Source organism: Pteropus vampyrus, unplaced genomic scaffold, assembly GCF_000151845.1.
Source record: "Pteropus vampyrus isolate Shadow unplaced genomic scaffold, Pvam_2.0 Scaffold296, whole genome shotgun sequence".
Taxonomy (NCBI): domain Eukaryota; kingdom Metazoa; phylum Chordata; class Mammalia; order Chiroptera; family Pteropodidae; genus Pteropus; species Pteropus vampyrus.
Genome location: NW_011889077.1, coordinates 761,754 through 779,524, shown reverse-complemented (window position 1 = coordinate 779,524; position 17,771 = coordinate 761,754). Strand labels below are relative to the sequence as shown.

General features: G+C 57.0%; 1 protein-coding gene, 1 long non-coding RNA gene and 1 pseudogene across 2 annotated transcripts in view; all 3 read left to right on the top strand.

Annotated features, from left to right (window-relative positions):
* Positions 1 to 8,846, top strand: part of AGPAT3 (1-acylglycerol-3-phosphate O-acyltransferase 3) — an 84,511-nt gene extending 75,665 nt beyond the window's left edge. The window contains exons 6-9 of the mRNA XM_011376379.2: positions 65 to 192; positions 1,708 to 1,783; positions 6,864 to 7,062; positions 7,278 to 8,846. Coding sequence (XP_011374681.1) covers positions 65 to 192; positions 1,708 to 1,783; positions 6,864 to 7,062; positions 7,278 to 7,366 — 492 coding nt within the window. The 3' untranslated portion in view covers positions 7,367 to 8,846. The remainder of the gene's footprint in view (positions 1 to 64; positions 193 to 1,707; positions 1,784 to 6,863; positions 7,063 to 7,277) is intronic.
* On the top strand, positions 3,893 to 4,011 carry LOC111729997 (annotated as a pseudogene).
* A 6,470-nt stretch (positions 8,847 to 15,316) lies between the features above and the next one.
* LOC111729989 overlaps positions 15,317 to 17,771 on the top strand; it is a 5,640-nt gene continuing 3,185 nt past the window's right edge. The window contains exons 1-2 of the long non-coding RNA XR_002776500.1: positions 15,317 to 15,691; positions 16,866 to 17,151. This is a non-coding gene — a long non-coding RNA (uncharacterized LOC111729989). The remainder of the gene's footprint in view (positions 15,692 to 16,865; positions 17,152 to 17,771) is intronic.

Sequence of the window (17,771 nt, the reverse complement as noted above, 5' to 3'; positions counted from 1 at the left end):
GGAGGACAGCTGTCCTGGCCAAGGGGACTCTGCGGTCCCCTCTTCAGGGTGCACCCCAAGTTAGGTCTGCACCGGCAGACCGCCTGGGGGAGAAGGCGGGCTCCGGGCCGCTGCTGACCTCAGCTGGCTCAACTCCTCCGGGCGACTCTGGCGCTGGGCCCAGCAGGCGCCTCGGAGCTGCTGCCAGCCCAGGTACGGAAAGCCACGCCAGCTGCTGAGGACGAGAGCTTCCGCCCGTCCGCTCCCTGTGTTGCAGAAAACACGGCTGTATTCGACCTAGTCTTATGTTAATAGAACTTCTAAAAGCTTCAACTACCTGTTTTGTGTCACTTACCTTTTGGGTTTTGAGTTAAAGCAATATTCCAGTGAGTGTGAAACATACTCGTCATCCATCCAGCCGAGGCTCTCACAGCCCGGGGATTTTTGCCTGGTCCCCGTCCCCTGCGGGTAAAGTGCCCAGGGTCTGTGGGCAAGGCTGGGGCTCTGGCGATGGTGGCCAGAGGCGCTCCTGTGTCATGCTGGCCAGCATCCTTCAAGTGCCTTGGGTCAGCCCCAGGAGATGGATGCTCATGTGTGCATGCATTTTTATCTCATCATTCAGAACTTATTTTGTGTATTTCATAGTGCATGTGACAGACACACACACAACCTGTGTGTGGTGTGCGCACTGTGCGTGTAAGATCAGGGAGGCCAGCGAGTGGGCTGCGAACAGTTAGGGAGCCATCTCTCCGTGAGCAAACCCCCGCCGAACCTGGCTGCTTACTGGTGCGGTCTGGGACCCGGCTGCACGAGGCGTGGCACCAGCACCCCTCGCTGTCTGCGAGCGGCGTACTTGTAAAGTCTCAGTTTTCCTTTCAAACGTGGCCAAGGTCAATAGGCATAAACCTGCACAAACCAAGTTCCCAATTTTTAGAGCAAAAAGTTTGAGCTACCTTAAAACGGGGCAGTTTACATCTGGCATGGACTTCTCCTGGCTCTCCTGCCACTGTGAGCCCTCGCAGCGGGGCAGCCAGCCCCCACCCCACTGCCCAGGGATGTCCATCATCCCGCGGGTCAGTTGTTCCAGTGCGTGGGCTTGGCGCCCTCTGCTGGCGGTCTTGAGGTACAACAGTTGCCCTGGGCTGCGCTTCTCGTCCTGCTAAGCTTACCAGGTAGACACCTCCACTCCCAGGCTGGTAATCCAGCTGGTGATTAGGTTTATAAATAAGTTAGTGTCCTAACCAGTCATCTGTTTGTTAATTGAGATTAAAGTTCTAAATCTTTATTGCTTTTCATACTTGAAGCAGTAGATTTCATTTGCGAGGCGTATCATCTTCTTTGCCTATTGAAAGTCGCTCTGAGTTGTGATTATTTATGGAGAATGAACCTTAAGACCAAAACTCCTGCCGGAGCGAATAGGCGGTCACGCTTCCCCGTGGATCTGGGGCGTGACCTGCCCGTTGCACTGCTCACAGGTGTCCCTTGTGAATTGTGTCCACTGTCCCGGGAGCGCTGAGGCTCCCTGCAGCCCCGTGGAGCCCCAGGCCACGCCACGGTGCTCTTGGCTCCAGGAGGGGTCCCTTCGATGTTTATGTGCTTTTGGGGATTGAGTGAGATCGAGGAGCGATGGCAGGCCAGCGGGCAACCCCGATGCGCAGGATTTTCCCCCATGTTCCGTTTGATGTCATGTATTGATTCGCTTTGCTTTTGATCCGCTTCATAAAACAGGAGGTTTCCTCTGGAAGAGATCCCGCTGGATGAAAAGGAAGCGGCTCAGTGGCTCCATAAACTGTACCAGGAGAAGGTAAAGGCGCGAAGCGTCCCCCCGGGGGGCCCTGGGGAGGTTTCATGGGGCGGCTCACAGGGCCGGCTGCAGCGTATCGACTTGCTCCAGAGTCAGGAGCGCTCTGCAGTTATCAAATACATGTTTCCAATCCTTTTTCTTCTTCCTTTTATTTTTTCTTGACTTTCGAGAAATTAAGAAACTAGAGAAAAGTGTGAAAGATAACACAATGCTATGTAACCATGGCTGATAGCATTTTTTCACATTTGTTTCATTTTTTTCCACATGAAAGAAAGTATAGATGTGTAACAGACATGTGTGCATGTGAGTGTGAGACACGACATAGATGGAACAATTCTTAAAATCACACCCAGCTCGCTCTTTTCCCATAGCACACCTCACCCTGACTCTGACTTCTGGCTTATTTTATGTACACAAACATACGGGACACTAGATCTTTGTTTTCGGTATTGTGGGAGGCTTAGATAATCAAAAGATCCTTCCAGTGTATAACAAATATCCTTTTAAGTGCATTGACGAGCTCACAAGAAAATAAGGGAACTCTCTAGGGATCCAAAAGGAGCTGGGACTCAAAACCCAGGGTGAGCCTAGGGGCTGATGCTGCCACGCTGTCCTAGTGGAGCGTGCCGGTCGCCTTAACCCAAAGTCTTGAGTTTTACTGCCTCCCTGGAGATAGAAGATAAGGGTTTGGCTTCATTCAAGGCAGCAAGTTAGAACCGAAGACCCTGCACGAAGCTGGGACCCTCAGGAAGGTTAAAATGAAAAAGCGTTAACCTGCCAGCCAGAGAAACAGCCCCGAGGCTTCCCTCTCTTGGTCTCAGAAAGGTTCCCCTGGTAATTCATAGTCTCAAGCCCGACCCCAGACAGGTTTCAGGGTTGACGTTGTGCCGACGACATAGTTCAAGAAGAAAAAAGACAAAATATCAGCATGAAAAGTGATTCCAGGCAAATCTCTCTGGAGTTTCTGAGAGAAGCACGTTCAGAACTGGCTGGACATGGCTGCCCGCGGCTTTCTCACAGGAGATTTCGCTGGAGATGAGCTCAGAGCCACAGCCACCGTGGCTCCACGACAGACAGCGAACAAAAATCAGGCCCTCCAGCAACCTCAGCTGTCGACCTATCAGGCAGAGACTGAAATCGGTCTGTTTGAAATGATTAAGCACAAGAGAAAGAGCTGAATGCAGAGAGGAAGACCTCGGAAAAAATGAGTCAGACTTGAGACAAAGCAAGTCGAACTTATAAGCGTGAGAAACGTAGTCATCGACGGTGAAATCTTAGCAGATGAGGTAGCAGATGAGATGTCGCTGGAGGGAGAGTTAGTAAACTGGACGGCTGAGGGGAAATCGCTCAGGATGCAGCACCGAGGACGCGTGGCGACGAAAGGAAGGTTCAAAGACAGAGCGTGGACGCGGGTCCCGTAGGTACAGAAAGAGAGAGCCGTTGTCAGAGATGAAACCATAAAACTTCTAGAACCGGCGAACGTGGGCTTCATCAGGTTCAAGAAATACAGGTCTGGGATGAATTAAAAACATCACCCCCACTTGGCACTGAGATTGCAAAACACCACAGCCGAAGAGAAGGCCTGGGCCCCGTCGGAGAGAAGACACGCTTCCCACGAGGGACCGTCCGTGCGGTTCGCGCTGGACGTCTCTCTCGCTATGCGTCAGAATCTCTTCCGAAGTCACACGTTTTATCCCCTTGATCATCACGTGCTGACACACACACTCACATGCACATACGTTGTACATCCGTCCACACAAGACACAGTAAACCCAGAGCAAGTCGGATAAAAGTAAAAACCGCTGAAACGACGTTAACAGAAAGCAAAGCTACAGAAGAGTAACTCGACTGCACCGAAAGGCTTTTCCTTTAAAACGATTACAAAATAGAAATAGAAAGCCTCGGGCAAGACGGACGGGTTAAAAAGGAGCGACGCCTCCAACAGGGATGGGAACGGTGGCCCAAGCAGAGAGCAGGGGGCGAACATCCCACGACCGCGGTGTGACCCGCTTCGCGTGCACACATTCGAAAACAGGTAAAATGTGCGATTTCCAAGAACAACACAACCCTCTCCAGAAGGAAGAAAAAGCTGAAAGAAGAAGCAGCGGAGTCTGCGGCCACGCCGCCCTGAACGCGCCCGGTCCCGGCCGATCGCGGAAGCTCAGCAGGGTCGGGCCTGCTCAGTCCATGGATGGGAGACCGCCTAGGAAGACCGGGTGCCGTAGGCGTAAAAAATAAAAAAATGAAGGATTGTCAGCTGACGAGGTCCTTGCAATCTGTGAGGTCAACCAAGGGCTGCCTCGCCTAGAAAATAAAAAATTTAAAAAAGGCAGCGGAGCGCGGGCGTCGCACACACGGGAGGCAGCTGGGCGTGTGCTGCAGGCTGCGAAGGCGGATGTGTCTGTTCCCGGATCAGGTTTTAAAAGTTTGAAACTCTGAACGCAAAGGGACATTCAACAGTGTTGGTTTGGCAGGAAATGAGAAATAACCTGAAAGTATATCATTAGGAAATAGATACATTGTATACGTGCATCCATTTGCTGTGGTTCAGTTAAAATAAATGAACTACATATTATCCACATAACTGGATCTCGAGAAAATGTATGAAAGAAGCAGATTGCCATATGTGTATGGTTTTGATGCTACTTACGGAAAATTGCAAAGCATGCAAGCTCACGGACACACGCATGTGGGTGGGAGTGTGAAACCGTGTGTGAGAATGAACATCCCTCGGTCAGGAGAGGGTGACTTCTGGGGGCAAAGGGACACGGGGCCTCCTCTCCACCCCTAAAATAATCCGAGGCAAATGCTGCAAAGAACTAGTTTTGACATAACCGATTTATTTGGGGATTTTTATATTATTTGCTCTGTTTGTCTATAATATTGACATATGTAATAATATAACATTTTGAATTATTTGAATAACATTTGAAAATAACATCTTCAGTTGCTTTTCATGACACTTACATTTTAATTTACATCGGGGACGCCATACTGTGTTGTTCTCCTATTTTTTCTTTTTTTTCAGTCACCACTGTTTTTGGTATCTGTCAACATTGTTTTTTGTATCTGTCACAAGTGGATAGAAGCCACCCCTGTGCAGGGTGCCACCCCCTGCCGATACCTGTTCCTGTCAGTGAACTTGAGGCCCCGGCGCTTCGCCTCCGGCAGTGCAGCGGGCGCCTGTGGCAGCGCTGGTTGGAGACCCGCTGCGCACGGTTGTCAGGGGCGGAGGGCGCTGTTCCTCTGGGAGGTTTCACTAAGTTGTGCCCCAAAGAGCCTGCCCAGCTTGCACCCCGAGCCGGGCACGAGAGGCCCCTTTTCCTCCCATCTTCTGAGTGGAGGGTCTGGATCGCCTGCAGCCCTATCTCCCGCAGCCTGGAAAGACGCAAAGACCCCGCAGCGACCCACCCGGGCGCCTCGGGGCTGGCGTGAGCCTGCGCTTCGAACCGCAGCGCCTCCCGCCTTCGGCGACTACCAGGCCGTGGCGTCGCCACAGGGCCTACGGGCCACTCCTTAGGTTGGGCCGTTTTCCCGGTTGCGGCCCTTACGTTCTGGGAAGGAAGGGACTGTCCTTTGGGGGGCCGGCTGGCACTGTCCTCAGGTCTCCAGGCCTCTGGCCCACGTACTCTGCGCCACGGCCGCTGCCCAGGGGAGGACCAGCGGGCTCTGACCAGGCCGCGTCCTGGCCCCTGCGTTCCTGCCGCCCGGCCACCGGGATCTCCGCCATGGTGCAGTGTGCGCTCTGGGCCCCGTGACCCCATCGGGAGCCTGGAGCCCCCTCTGCGAGGGGACCAGCTTCGGGGAGGGGGCGGGGCCTGGGACGGTCCCGCGTCTCTGAAGTTCCAGAATAAGCATGTTCAGCAGCCGTGTGAGGAAGGAGGAGGCCTCCCAGGTGAGGGGGTCGTTGGGAGGAAGCCCGTGGGATTTGGGAGCCGACCCCCGCGATGGTTTCTGTGTGTCGCCAGGCTGGGTGCAAACGTACAATAGGTCCCTGTGTCCTCCCGAAACGGCTGAGTGTGTGGACGCTGGATTGCAATCTGAGCCAGCCGTGTTCCCTAATTCTGAAAGTGGCAGGCTGCTCCCGCGGTGGGGGAAGCCACGGCATCCACGGTTGTGCCGCCCGGCGGTGCCCGGCGGCCCGGGCTGCCCACATAGCACATGGGGCGCTGGGAAGTGGACGGGGCAGGCCCCTTGCAGCCCCTTGCAGGGTCCCGCGGTCGGTGGAAATGGCCACGTGGGCTTACATGTGGCGGGGTGTGCCGGGGGGTATGCCAGGGCCGCCCCGAGGTGCACACAGGCAGGAGGGTCACAGGTGCTCCTGACCCCACGAGGCCTCCAGCAGCGAGGGCGCTGGCGCCTGCCCACAGGCTGGACAAGGCTGCAAGGCTGGGTGTGTGTTCAGCCCGCCCGCATTTTTACGCAATGCAAAACACAACTGTAGAAAATCGGATGCAGAAAATAAAATGCAGAAAAAGTAAAAACGTGACCCTACGCTTCCCGGGCGATTAAGGCCGTGTGGGCAGCACGGTGAACGGAGTCATACGGTGCCTCAGACAACGCGCCTCCTTGTCGGCATGTTCTGTGGCAGCGCGGAGCAGTCCTTTCTGTTAGATGTCCAGATGTCCCCTACTCGGCCAGCCGTCCCCCTGTCGACGGCCCCCTGACAGCGTCATCTCCCCCGCGTCGTTAGCCTACAGGAAACGGAGGAAGGAGAGGGGAAGTGGCTTTCTGTGGGTGATGCCGGGACCTGTGCCCAGGCCGCTGGATGCCCAGCACGTCATGGCCACCACCGCCTTTGAGACGATGACGACGGGGTCACAGTCCCCGGCCTGTGCCAGGCACAGACTCATCGCTCTCTTGGGAAACGTGCCAGGTCACGAGGGTTGCCTTTCTTCAAGCTCCCGATTGGAGCAGCCGAGGTGCCACCACGGTGGGGCCGCCGCGGCTGCCCAGCCGCACGTCCACGTCGGTTCTGCGGCGTGGCGCCCCTGCGGGTGGAGCCGGGTTGCCCTGCCGCCACGCTCCCGCGTTGGAGGGCAGCGGGTCGCGACACTGCTGCTCTGCTGGACTCTTGCAGGACGCGCTGCAGGAGATGTACAGCCGGGAGGGAGTGTTTCCGGGCCAGCAGTTCCAGCCGGCCCGGCGGCCGTGGACGCTCCTGAACTTCCTCTTCTGGGCCACGGTTCTCCTGTCCCCTCTGCTCAGCTTCGCCGTGGGCGTCTTTGCCAGCGGCTCCCCGCTCTCGATCCTGACCTTCCTGGGCTTCGTCGGGGCAGGTAAGGGACGGGCGTGACCCCGCGGCTCCGGGCGAGGTCCTGGGGGCCAGGGAGCCAGGCCCATCCGGCGGCTCTGCTGCGGGGGTGTCTCCTCCGTGGGGACAGGCTGACTAGTGTGCAGGGGGAGAGCGGGGAGGGGCAGCAGTCTGAGGCCGGAGGTCGGGGACCCCCCCCCAAAGGCGGTGGGTCTAACCTCACCTTCTCCTGTTTTGAAGCTTCTTTCGGAGTCCGCCGGCTCATAGGAGTAACTGAGATAGAAAAAGGCTCCAGCTACGGAAACCAAGAATTTAAGAAAAAGGAATAATTAATGGCTGTGATTGACACACGTAACCTGATGGTGGTATCCGATTAACTCGATTAAAAACAGAACAACACACAGAGCGGAAAAAAAGACACTTAGAAACTATTTTTCTTATTAACTGGTGACTAATATTAACCAATAAACTTGAGCCAAGAGTAAAGAGATCGAAGGCCTGGCCTGCCAGCTGGAGCCGGCCACAGCGCACCCACGGGCCCCAGGCACGGAGGGCCGCGTCTGCTGGGGAGGCGGCCCCCGGGGTGCCAGGTGTCACCCGACATCGTCTCCCGAGGACTCTGCGGCCAGAGAGAGCCTCTGATGCGCTCTCTCCTTAAACTTAGGTCCCGTTTTTGTTTTCTGTCTGCGGTTTCGGGAACTCGCCTGAGCCCCGAGCCCCTTCCCTGCGTCCCCAGCAAACTCCCTTCACGGCTCTTTCCCTGTCCTTCCGGGAACGGATGTCACAGGTCCCTGGCCCCCAAGGTGGCCTGTGCCTTCGCTTCCTGAGGGTGGAGGTAGGGACCCCGTGGAGAAAACTCTCTTGGTGAAAAGCACACACTGGGGTGTCACAGGAGTCTGGAGCCCTGCGCGGCTGGCTGCAGGCAAACGCCCCACCCCGTGTCCCACCCGACCCGGGGCGTAAATACCTGAGGATGCGGTGACCGTAGAGTCCTCTCCATGCCCACAGCTCCCTACACAGTCCTTTCTCCCTGGGCCGTCGACCTGCTGGGAGCTGGGGAGGCCACGCTGGGCTGGGGCCCTCTCTGCTAGCTGCCGGGAGTATGCGGAGAGAGACCTCTGCCTGACTCCCCCAGGACGCCTGGAAGCTCCCTAAAAAGCAATGTCACCGCCAAACCTTTGTTTTCTAAAGGTGGTTGGATCCTGTTGGCTCAGAGCTCGTTGGCTTGTAGAGACTTTATTTTTAGGGTTGATCTGCTGATGGCTCTCAGCTCCCTGAAGGAAAGGAGGTGGTGAGCTGCCCCTTCTCCCGGCCCCCCCTTCCCCTGAGTGGCACATGCGTCCCTGGGGAGGGCCTGCCGCTCCGCCTGCCCGGGCCCAGCGGGCAGCCAGCTCCTCCTCCGCTCCTCCGAGGATCCCGACAGCCTGTCCTTAGGTCCTGGCAGCGTCCCTTTGGGCCACAGCCCTAGCGGGAGGCGTTTATGTGCAGGCGGAGGCGTGTTCAGTGCACCATGGCTGTCCCGGCTGGACGCTGTGGGGACAGGAGGACTGGGGACGGAGGCCACCCCCCAATCCCCGCAGGGCTCAGCTGAATCATTTCACTGTGAAGCCCCCTGCATTAGACTTTCTCCTCAGACTTTGGTTTTTTAGTCACATTGCCCTCATCTTTTCTAGCAAGGGGAAGGGAAGTCGTAGGTGTTCTGCCCACTGCACTGAAACCAGCATTCTGAACAGAGGCAGGTTAAGTTTCCCAGGAAAGCCAATGGTGGACAGAGGCGTGGGAAAAATTATAAACTCATTGGAAAAATAATGACGCGTTGGCCCTAAGTATGTATTTTGGGAAGATTTCTTGGGACGACATAAATTCTTTGTAACGATGACACTTCCGCATTCTGGGCTTGGGGACCTGACGAAGGGGCAGACACAGTCCGGTGCTGGCTCGCCAGCCGAGGCGGACGGGCACGAGGCCTCCGAGGTCCGAGGGTCACGACCACGCAGCTTTAAGATGCCGCTGTCCCCGGCGCGTTCTCAGCTCCGTCCCGAAGCCCGGCCCTCTGCTCCCACCGCGGCGAGCGGCCCCCTTAGAGTTCGTCTTCGCCCATCCTGCTGCCGGTCTGTCCTCACGTGCGTTTATCCGTGTCATTTGCTAAGTCACTAAAACCTAAAAAATCTTCAAGGCGAAAAGCGTCAGGGTCCTGCCCTGCAGAAATTGCAACTTTGGATCTTCTACCACTGAGTTAGACATGCTGATTGCCCAGACAAGTTCCTGCCGCTTGACAGGAGCACAGGAAGTGTGACTCCCACATCCAGTCGGTGGCGGGCGGGCAGACCCCTCAGTCTGGAGGCCGCGGCCAGGGCGCGGGGCTGAGCCCCCGCCACGTCTTCCCGCTCACGCCCTGGACGGCGAGCCCTTCCGGGCAGCGACCCCCACGCCGGGAGCGTTTTCTCAGAGGGCGGACCTCGCTTTTCATCCCCTTCAGAAGGAGGGGCGGGGAGCTCCTTTCATTTCTTCCATTAAATTAAAAAATCCCAGAATAGTGCTTTCCTTTATTCTTTTCCTGTGCACCCCACTACCAAGCTCCACTTGCCGTCACGTTAAATTCAGGCCGAGAGGACAGGCCATGCCGGTCGGAGGCTCTAGAGTGGGTGCTCAGCCTGGAGTCGAGGGTGCCCTCCACCGGGGTCAGGCTCGCTGGCCGCCTTGCTGCCTGAGTCTCCAGAGCCAGCCCCCTGCTCCAGAGAGCAGCCCCCTCCGCTTGTGCCCGACGGGCCGAGCCCCACGCTGGGGGCTGCTGGCCACACGCTCCTCAGCTCAGGCCTGGCCTTTGCTCTCAGGGGCCGGGTTCTGTGTTCTCTGTCATCTTGAATGAACGCGTCCTGGCCCTGCCAGGCGACTGGGCTTCAGCGGGCAGCTAGTGGGGTTCAGCCATGGGCCCTGCCCACATGTCTAGCTGGGGGAGAGGGCCACAGTTCTTCCGGCCCGTCTGGGGAGTTCTAGGGGCTTCCGAGGTGCCTGTGGCATTCCATGGTGACTTTGCAGCAGCTGCCAGCACCTGGGGACTTTCTGGCTTCCCTGCCAGGGTCTTTCTCTTAGCGCTGTAAGTGGCGACTGCCCCTGTGTGCCAGCAAGCAGACGCCGTGGGACGGCTTGGCTGGTGGCAGGGAGAGCGTGTCACAGACTTGCGAACGCTCTCTGTGCACCCTCTTCCTCCAAACCGAGCCTAGCTGGGGGTTTGAAACGGCTACCCATCGACGAGGTTTAGCCCAGAGAAAGAAGCGACGTGGTCCCCGGTACCCAGTGACAGCGCACGGGACGCGCAGCCCTGTGTGAGGTGCTCGGTCGACCCTGTCCTCAGGAAGCGCAGAGTCTGGTTGAGAGGAGCTCTGAACGTACAAACCACTAAATAACGGCGTAAAGCAGCACTTTCTTGTAAAAATGCAGTGCGGGTACCATCCCTGATCAGCTGCGACTCCATCTCGCCTGCCTGCCACTGCCCCGTCGCCCGCCCTGCGTACCCCGGTGACCTCCCCTACACCAGTTCGGTTTCAGAGGGCGAAGCTGGCCTGAAGGAGGGCAGGGCGTGCACTTGTGCGTTTCGGAGCCGACTCTAGGCTGCCGTCCCCGTGTGCCCACCGGTTTGTGTCAGGTTTGGAGTGAAGGATGAGTAACCCCCTGCATGTTGCTTTGTCTCTGCCCGAGACACCTATAGGACAAGCCAGAGAGAACCTCTCCAGCCTGGCTGATTTCCACCGCACTGTTCACCCCCGTGCTGCGAGCCTCTCACCGGAGCGCATGCTTCCCCCGGCGTGCCACGCTTAGCGTTCGCTGGTATGATGTGGCTTCCGATTTTCCTGCCGTGCAGCCAGGCTTCGGGTTGAAACAGTGGGCGTGGCCTGCCCACCACCCTCCTCTCTGGAGGCAGCGCGTCCCCGGCCCGCGTGCCCGCCCCTTCTCCAGCAACGTAGCTCCCAAAGCAAAGGCCAGCCTCTCCAAGCGCCTGGTCTTCCCCGGCCGTGCCACCCGCTCAGGTGGGCCCGGCTTTGTCCCCACCCTGCGTGGGGCCGCCAAGGTGCATGCGGACATTCAGGCTTCACATTTGCACATCAGGGCCAGGACGCAAAATCACAGGGCCAGTTTTTGGGTAGATGTCACACCGTGTCGTGCTTGATCGAGGGGGTGGACGCGTGAATTGAGTTTTAGCACAAGCGTTTGCCGCTAGCTGATTTAGTAAAAGTGGTGGCATTCGTACAAACCACTCGGGAAAAACAAGGACGAGATCACTGTCAGGGAGCCCGGGAAATCATCTGAGAGGCTGACGCTAGTCAGCCCCGGTGGCAGCCACACGTTCTTTTTAAAGACAATTGAATCGCTTTAATTTTTTAAGCTTTTTAATAAGTTCTTCTTTTCTCGTAAACTTTTCAGTTTTAACTTTTCGTTGTAAAAGTATTTGGACAGAAGTCAGACTGTGAATGAGATACTGAAATGCACTAAATTGTATTAAATTAAACTGGAGTTACTTGATACAATGAAGAAACGCATCGGATCTACTTGTATTTATTGTCTCAGAATTGTACATTGTGACAATCAAATGTTACTCGCCTAAATGCCCGGAGATTCAACTGGCTTCTTATTCATAAAGATGGCCAGCGAGTGCTGTATCATAAACTAATCATTGGTCTCGGAGGTTGTCAGCAAGCACTGTCACCGTAAATGAAAATCTCTCTTTGGAAAACCACATGGACCGTTGACTCGAGCACGTGCGACAGACGTCGGAGTCTTTTTCTGTTGTCGACAATCTGCCATGCGTGACCCCTGGCCGGTTTCAGAGGGTGGTACGTTGTATACAGGGTGCAACTATGTTCTAGAGACGGTCCCTTTTGTACGCTTCATTTTTACTTACAAGTTCGCTACTCAAAACTTTGTGAAGTTGAGGATAGCGGTATTTGCGGTGGATAGGAGGCTGGGGGTGGGGGGGGGTCACGTAGACTTAAAGAGCCTGTGTCCCAAAAACTGACTGTGTTTGCCATGCGCTGTGAAGACGCTTTGTACACGGGCGTGCGTGAGCCTGCCTGGGCGGCGGGGTTTCTAGGGAAAATGCCGCGGGCGTCGTACTTGTTTATTAAAATCGCTGCTACGGAAGAGAGGGGTAAAATGCCCGGAACATAAGTGAAAGCGACTGTGCCTCCTGTTCTTTTGTTTCTGGTCTGTATAGCTTTTCCCCAGGGGAGGCAGAGGACCCCGGGCACTCCCGGCCTGTGCGGTCAGCCCCCGCCCGCGCAGGTCGCTCCTGCCTGTCCTTCGTCCTTCCAGCCGCCTGGGCTCAGTGCACTTGGCAAGCTTCTCCTTTTCACTCCGCTGTCTTTGGAGGGGAAGCGGGGGAGTGCGCCACCATCTGGCAAAAGCCAGGGAGAACAGCGGTGCATAAAGTATGCAAAAATGACACTCTGCCTAAAAACGGGTCTTAAAAGCCATCAAGAACAAAGTAGGCATGTGCACATCAAAAAGTATTTTTTGTAAAAAAAAAAAAAAAAATTCATTCTGTGAAAACCAGAAAACCAAGGATTCCCTGTTTTCTCCTTTATAAAGCAAAGAAATCTTGTTAGAGCCGAGAGCTACTTCCCCGGGCTCATTTGTCTGTCTGTCTAGAAAATAAATTGAGCTCAAAGAACCCTGGCGTCACTTGTGCTCAGGACCCGCCGTGGTGACATGCCCCTCTGCCCTGGGCAGTCTGGTTCCGGTGGCGCCGGCGGCATGGGCCGGGCCCATAGCCACGCTCGGCTCAGCCTCCTGGACTAGGGAGGCCGGGCTCAGACGGCCACCGGCAAAGTCCCACCTCTAGCCTACATCCTGAATTCAGAGTGTACGTGTACCAGCACGTGCACACATGCGCACATGCACGCACATGCATGCACGCACATGCACACACACGTATGCATGCATATGCACACCAACATGCATGTGCACATGCACACACGCATGTGCAAACATGCACACATAAGCATGCACACACGCATGTGCAAGCATGCACACACATGCACACCAACACACACAGGTGTGGAGTTGGGGGTGGGGTGGTGCAGGGGCCGAAACCGAAGGGCCCTGGCGCCATGTGGCATTGGAACGGTGGGGTTGGGTCGGACCCTTGTCCCCTGTGCACACAGCTCTGCTCCACTTCTGTGTTTGGTGCCGTTTGAACACGAGTGCCCACGGGCAGGGACAGGTGGCTGAGGAAGACACCCTGGACCCCCCAACTCTGAGTTTCACAGACATCTGGGACACACAGGCCATGGGCAAGCTTCATTCTGAGGCCTGCCGGCTTCTGCTTTGACTCTGCTTAGGGGAGTCGGTAAGAATCAGCCTCTGACCACCTGATGAAATGAGAAGTGTGTGTGAGCACGCACATGCACATGTACGCACATACACATACCTGCACACACAGCCATGTGCACACATGTGCAATGTGCACACACGTGTACCACGTGTGCACACAAACCCACATAGGCACATGTATAAGTGCGATACACTTGCATATATGCAGTTGCACGTGTGTGCACACATCCCACGCACATACACATATGTGCCGGTGCATACAAACACATGTACACACATGTATGCGTACATACTGAAGAGTAAGAGGGAGGCTTGGGGTGGTCGTGTAGCAACAAGCCGTCGTGACGTGGGATGACATCACAAACCTACGCTCTGGGATCACCCTTATGTCCATGGTTCCTCTGGTGCGGTGCCTGGGGACACCGGGCTGCCCAGGTGACCCGCACAGCATGGGGCTGGGTGGGAGGGAACGTTCCTCTGGAAGCTCCCCAGAGGCTGACCTTGGTAGCCGTGACCTCAGTGAAGAAGTCCCGTTGTCTTGCGGCATCAGAGGACTTGCTGGCGTCACCTGACCCAGCTCCAGCCCCGCCAGGGAGCAGGGAGAACATTGCACCCACAGGAACGTACGCCAGGGGGCGCTTTGTGTGGGAAGTGGGCAGCAGGTACGGCGTGCAGGGACCACGGTACGTGTGGGGGCGTGGGCGGTGTTATTAGTCCCCGCCCCCAGGGGGTGTCTCCAGCCATGTGCAGTGGAGCCCACCTCCTGAGATCACACGGTGGGGTCCAGTGAGGCCCCCAGACTGCCTTCAGGACGGGCGTGTCTTGCAAAACAAGGTGTGTAAGCCCATAACCAGAAGTGATTGCTCCGTCCCCTGTCCCCACAGGCTCAGAGTGTGAGGCGAGGTCTCAGGAGTCAGAGGAGCGGCTGCCAGGGACCCCAGACCGCTCTGAACCAGGAGGTGTATGCAGGAGCCTGGGGGAGTCCCTGGAGACGAGCAAACGGGTGGTGGTGGTGGGGAGGGGACAGCCAGTCTAGCCAGGTGTGACCTGCCTGTTTGCAAAATCACTGCAAGATCTAAGACCGCCCCAGGGGAGCAGCTTAAAGGGGGTGCTCTCCTTCCGTCTGCCCCTGTGAGGACAGACTTTATGCCAGGGGTCACCTTACAGGGACGCAGGGCGCCATCAGTGCTGGCAGCGCAGAGCTGGGGTGCACCTCCGCCCTGCCGACTGCACGGGCCCCGCACGCCGGCCCCGGGTTTTGTCCGGCTCCTCCCGGATTCCCACAGGCCGTTCCATGACGTCTCACTTCCTGGTAAAGCATTCCGGCGATGTCCCCATGATTAAATGGCCACTCCCAGCTGCCCAGGACTCTGTAAGGAACGTGACCCGTGGGGCCAGTCCAGGCCCCTAGATGTCCCTCCACCCTATGCAAGACGGAGAGGCGGCTGCCACCTCCAGTGACCCAGCCATCCAGACGGGCCAGGACCTGTGCATCTCAGGGTGTGGCCTTCGGTGCTGACCATGCCTCCTGCTCAGACCTGCTTCCGCTGCTCCCAACCGGGATGGCCGACCCGCAGTGCCCCCCAGAAAGGCTTGGTGCAGAAGGAGCTGGATGGATGCTGTGGTCCGCAGTGGGGCCTGGGCTTTCAGGGGGCCCTGCCTTTGGGGTGTCTCTCGCCTCCCTTCCCCGCCTACTCTCCCAGGATGCAGAGCTCTCGAAACTCTTAGGAAACCCTAGGTGACAAGACCACCAGGAGCCTCCTTCGTTCTCATGAGGTGACTCCGGGTGGCTCTTGGTGGAGGGGTGGGGGAGTGGTCACCAAGAAGATAAGCCGTGACAGAGGCTGGGAACTCTCAGCGTCACCCCACCCTCCGGAGGGGAGCGAGCCTGGGGACACAGGTATGATGGACGGTGCCCATGAGAGGAAGTCCCATAACCCCAGCAGCACGGGGGTTGGGGGCTCGCGGGGGGCGGGCACACCCGCACCTGGGCTGAGGCCTGCGGGCAGCTTGGCCAGGACAGTGCCCAGCACCTGCCCCCCCCCCACCAGCTGCGGTCCTCATACGTTGCTCCCACGTTCCCTGAAGGGAAGCAGGAACAAACCGGGTTTTCTATTAATTAACCATTAAGTTAATTAGTTAACCATTAGTTAACCATTAAGTACTCTTAAGGTTCAAAACAAAGCGTTTACTGCTGTGGTTCGGAGCCAGCCCAGCTCCGAGGCAGCGTGCGAAGCCTGCGTAAATGAGCCACTGGTCTTCAGCAGCGGGCCGTGGACGCATCTGTTTCTGGCTGTCAGGCGACCCCGGGTCCCCCTTCCAAGGTGAGGGCAGCAGAGCCGCATCTGTCACTGACTGCGCGTCTTCGGAAGAACAGGAGACTTGGGTGCGGGCGGTTCACTTGCTGGCGGCCCCAGAGAGGGAGGGCGTGAGAATGGAGACCGGACAGGTTTTCACAGTGCCGCTTGGCTAGGGCAAGACCCACGGAGGTCGGGTGGCTGATGCCACCCTTCCCGCCTGTTCCAGTGACGTTCTGGTGGCCTTGGAGGTTGCATTCTGGGCGGCCCATCCCGTAACCCGCCCTCCCCTCCCACCCTCCTCTCCTGCCCCTGTCACCCCAACAGTAGATGTGCCAGAGGCCGGCTAAGGAGGAGCTGGCCCTGCTCCCCACAGCTGGCTTCCCTGGGCTCGAGAATAGCCTGACGAAGTGGCTGGAGGACAAACGAGGGCTTCCAGCAGGGTGGCCGCTCCTGCCCCTGCCTCCCGCCCCATCGAGCAGGGGTGCAGCTGAGGGACAGGAGGCGTGGGCGTGGACAGGCTTCTTGGAGGGTGACGGCAGCTTGAGGGGAGAGAGCGCAAACCCGCACTGTCAGAACCCCGAGAAAAATGGCGAATGAGCTAAAAACAGGAGCATCGAACGACACGTCCAGAGACGCCACCCGCGGCACCGGGCTTGGTCTCACACAATGCGGAACAGGACCCGGGAGGAGGATGTCACCCCCGCTGAGGCAACTGTGAACACGGGCTCTTCACGGAACAGCACGTGGAGACTGACGACAGCGTCGCTAACACCGAGGTGGGGTGCGGGGGCCCGGGCTGCACTCTGCTGTGCCTGTAACCATGGCCGCCGGCCCCTCCTGTATGAACCGAGGTGGCCAGGGCGGCACTGCCTCTATGGGCCCCGGCTTTGAGTCAACACAAGCAAGGAGCTCACCGTGTCCCCAGAGAGGCCACGCCCCCGGGGTCTGCTCTCTGAGTGGCCACTGGGCACGTACTGCCCCCGTCTGTACCTCCACTTCCCCATCCGTGAAATGCAGCGAGGAGTTCCTCCTCACGGGGATTTTGTGGGAATCAAGCGCACAGAAGCCATGTTTTGGAGGGGGAAATTCTGTCATGATCCTGCTTCTAGAGGAGAAAGTTGAGATTCAGGAGTAACTTAGACGCCATGTACCCTGCTCAGGATCTGCGACCTGACCATGTTGTGGGCCCTTTTTGCAGACAGCCAGGCTCCTTCCAGATACGCAGAGACAGACGGAGTGGTGGACAGCAGAGGGCGGAAGTCACCTGCAGGCCAGGACAGTCACTGCTAGCGTCCTGGTGCGTTCCTTCCGGTCACTTTTGAGTTTTCACTTTTATGTCACGGTCATGTATCACACCTTCCTTTCCAGCTTTTTCCCCCCTAGCTTTTTAAAAGCCAACATTTATTCCTCTCGACATGCTCAAGAGACTTTTGAAAAGGTCAACGGCCTAAAGACATCCAGGTTTTAGGCGACATTACCGGCAGGTGCCGACCGATGGCTTCTCCCTTGCGGAAGCCGAAATTTCAGCCGCTTCAGCTCTCTGCCGTCTGGATTCTCCCCATTGGGGGTGGTGCGTTCCTCCGACGATGGGCAAACTTTCGCGACGGCAACCACTCCAACAGCGGCGGGAAAACAGTGGCAGCAGCAATCACTGTCGCAGCCACGCGGAGTTTTAGGGTCCAGGGATCGACTCTTCTCGAAGAACATAAAAAACATGCGTGTTTTTTATCCACGGATGTCTCGGGGAGAAGTTCCTTAAAGAGATTGAGACGTGGAGCTGCTGAGTCAAAGGACGAAAGGGGGTGACTGCCTTTTTAGGTGGCACCTCAGAGGCTTCCAAGGGACCTCCCCTCACCTTCCCGGCTCTTCTCTCTCTTTTTCCTCCCATTTCTTGTAGTTTGGTAGGAAAAAAAAAAAGTTTCCATGGCATTTCCTCGCTCATTCATGAGGAAGATTATTTCCCCGCCTGATAGTTACTTGAATCCCCCTCTCGTGGACTGTCTGCCCGCCTGGGAGGTTTCTGGGGGGCCTGGTCAGATGTTCACATTCAGGGCATGTGAGGGAACCTCTGACCCGGAGGCCAGCAGTGTGCCCCTAAACCCCG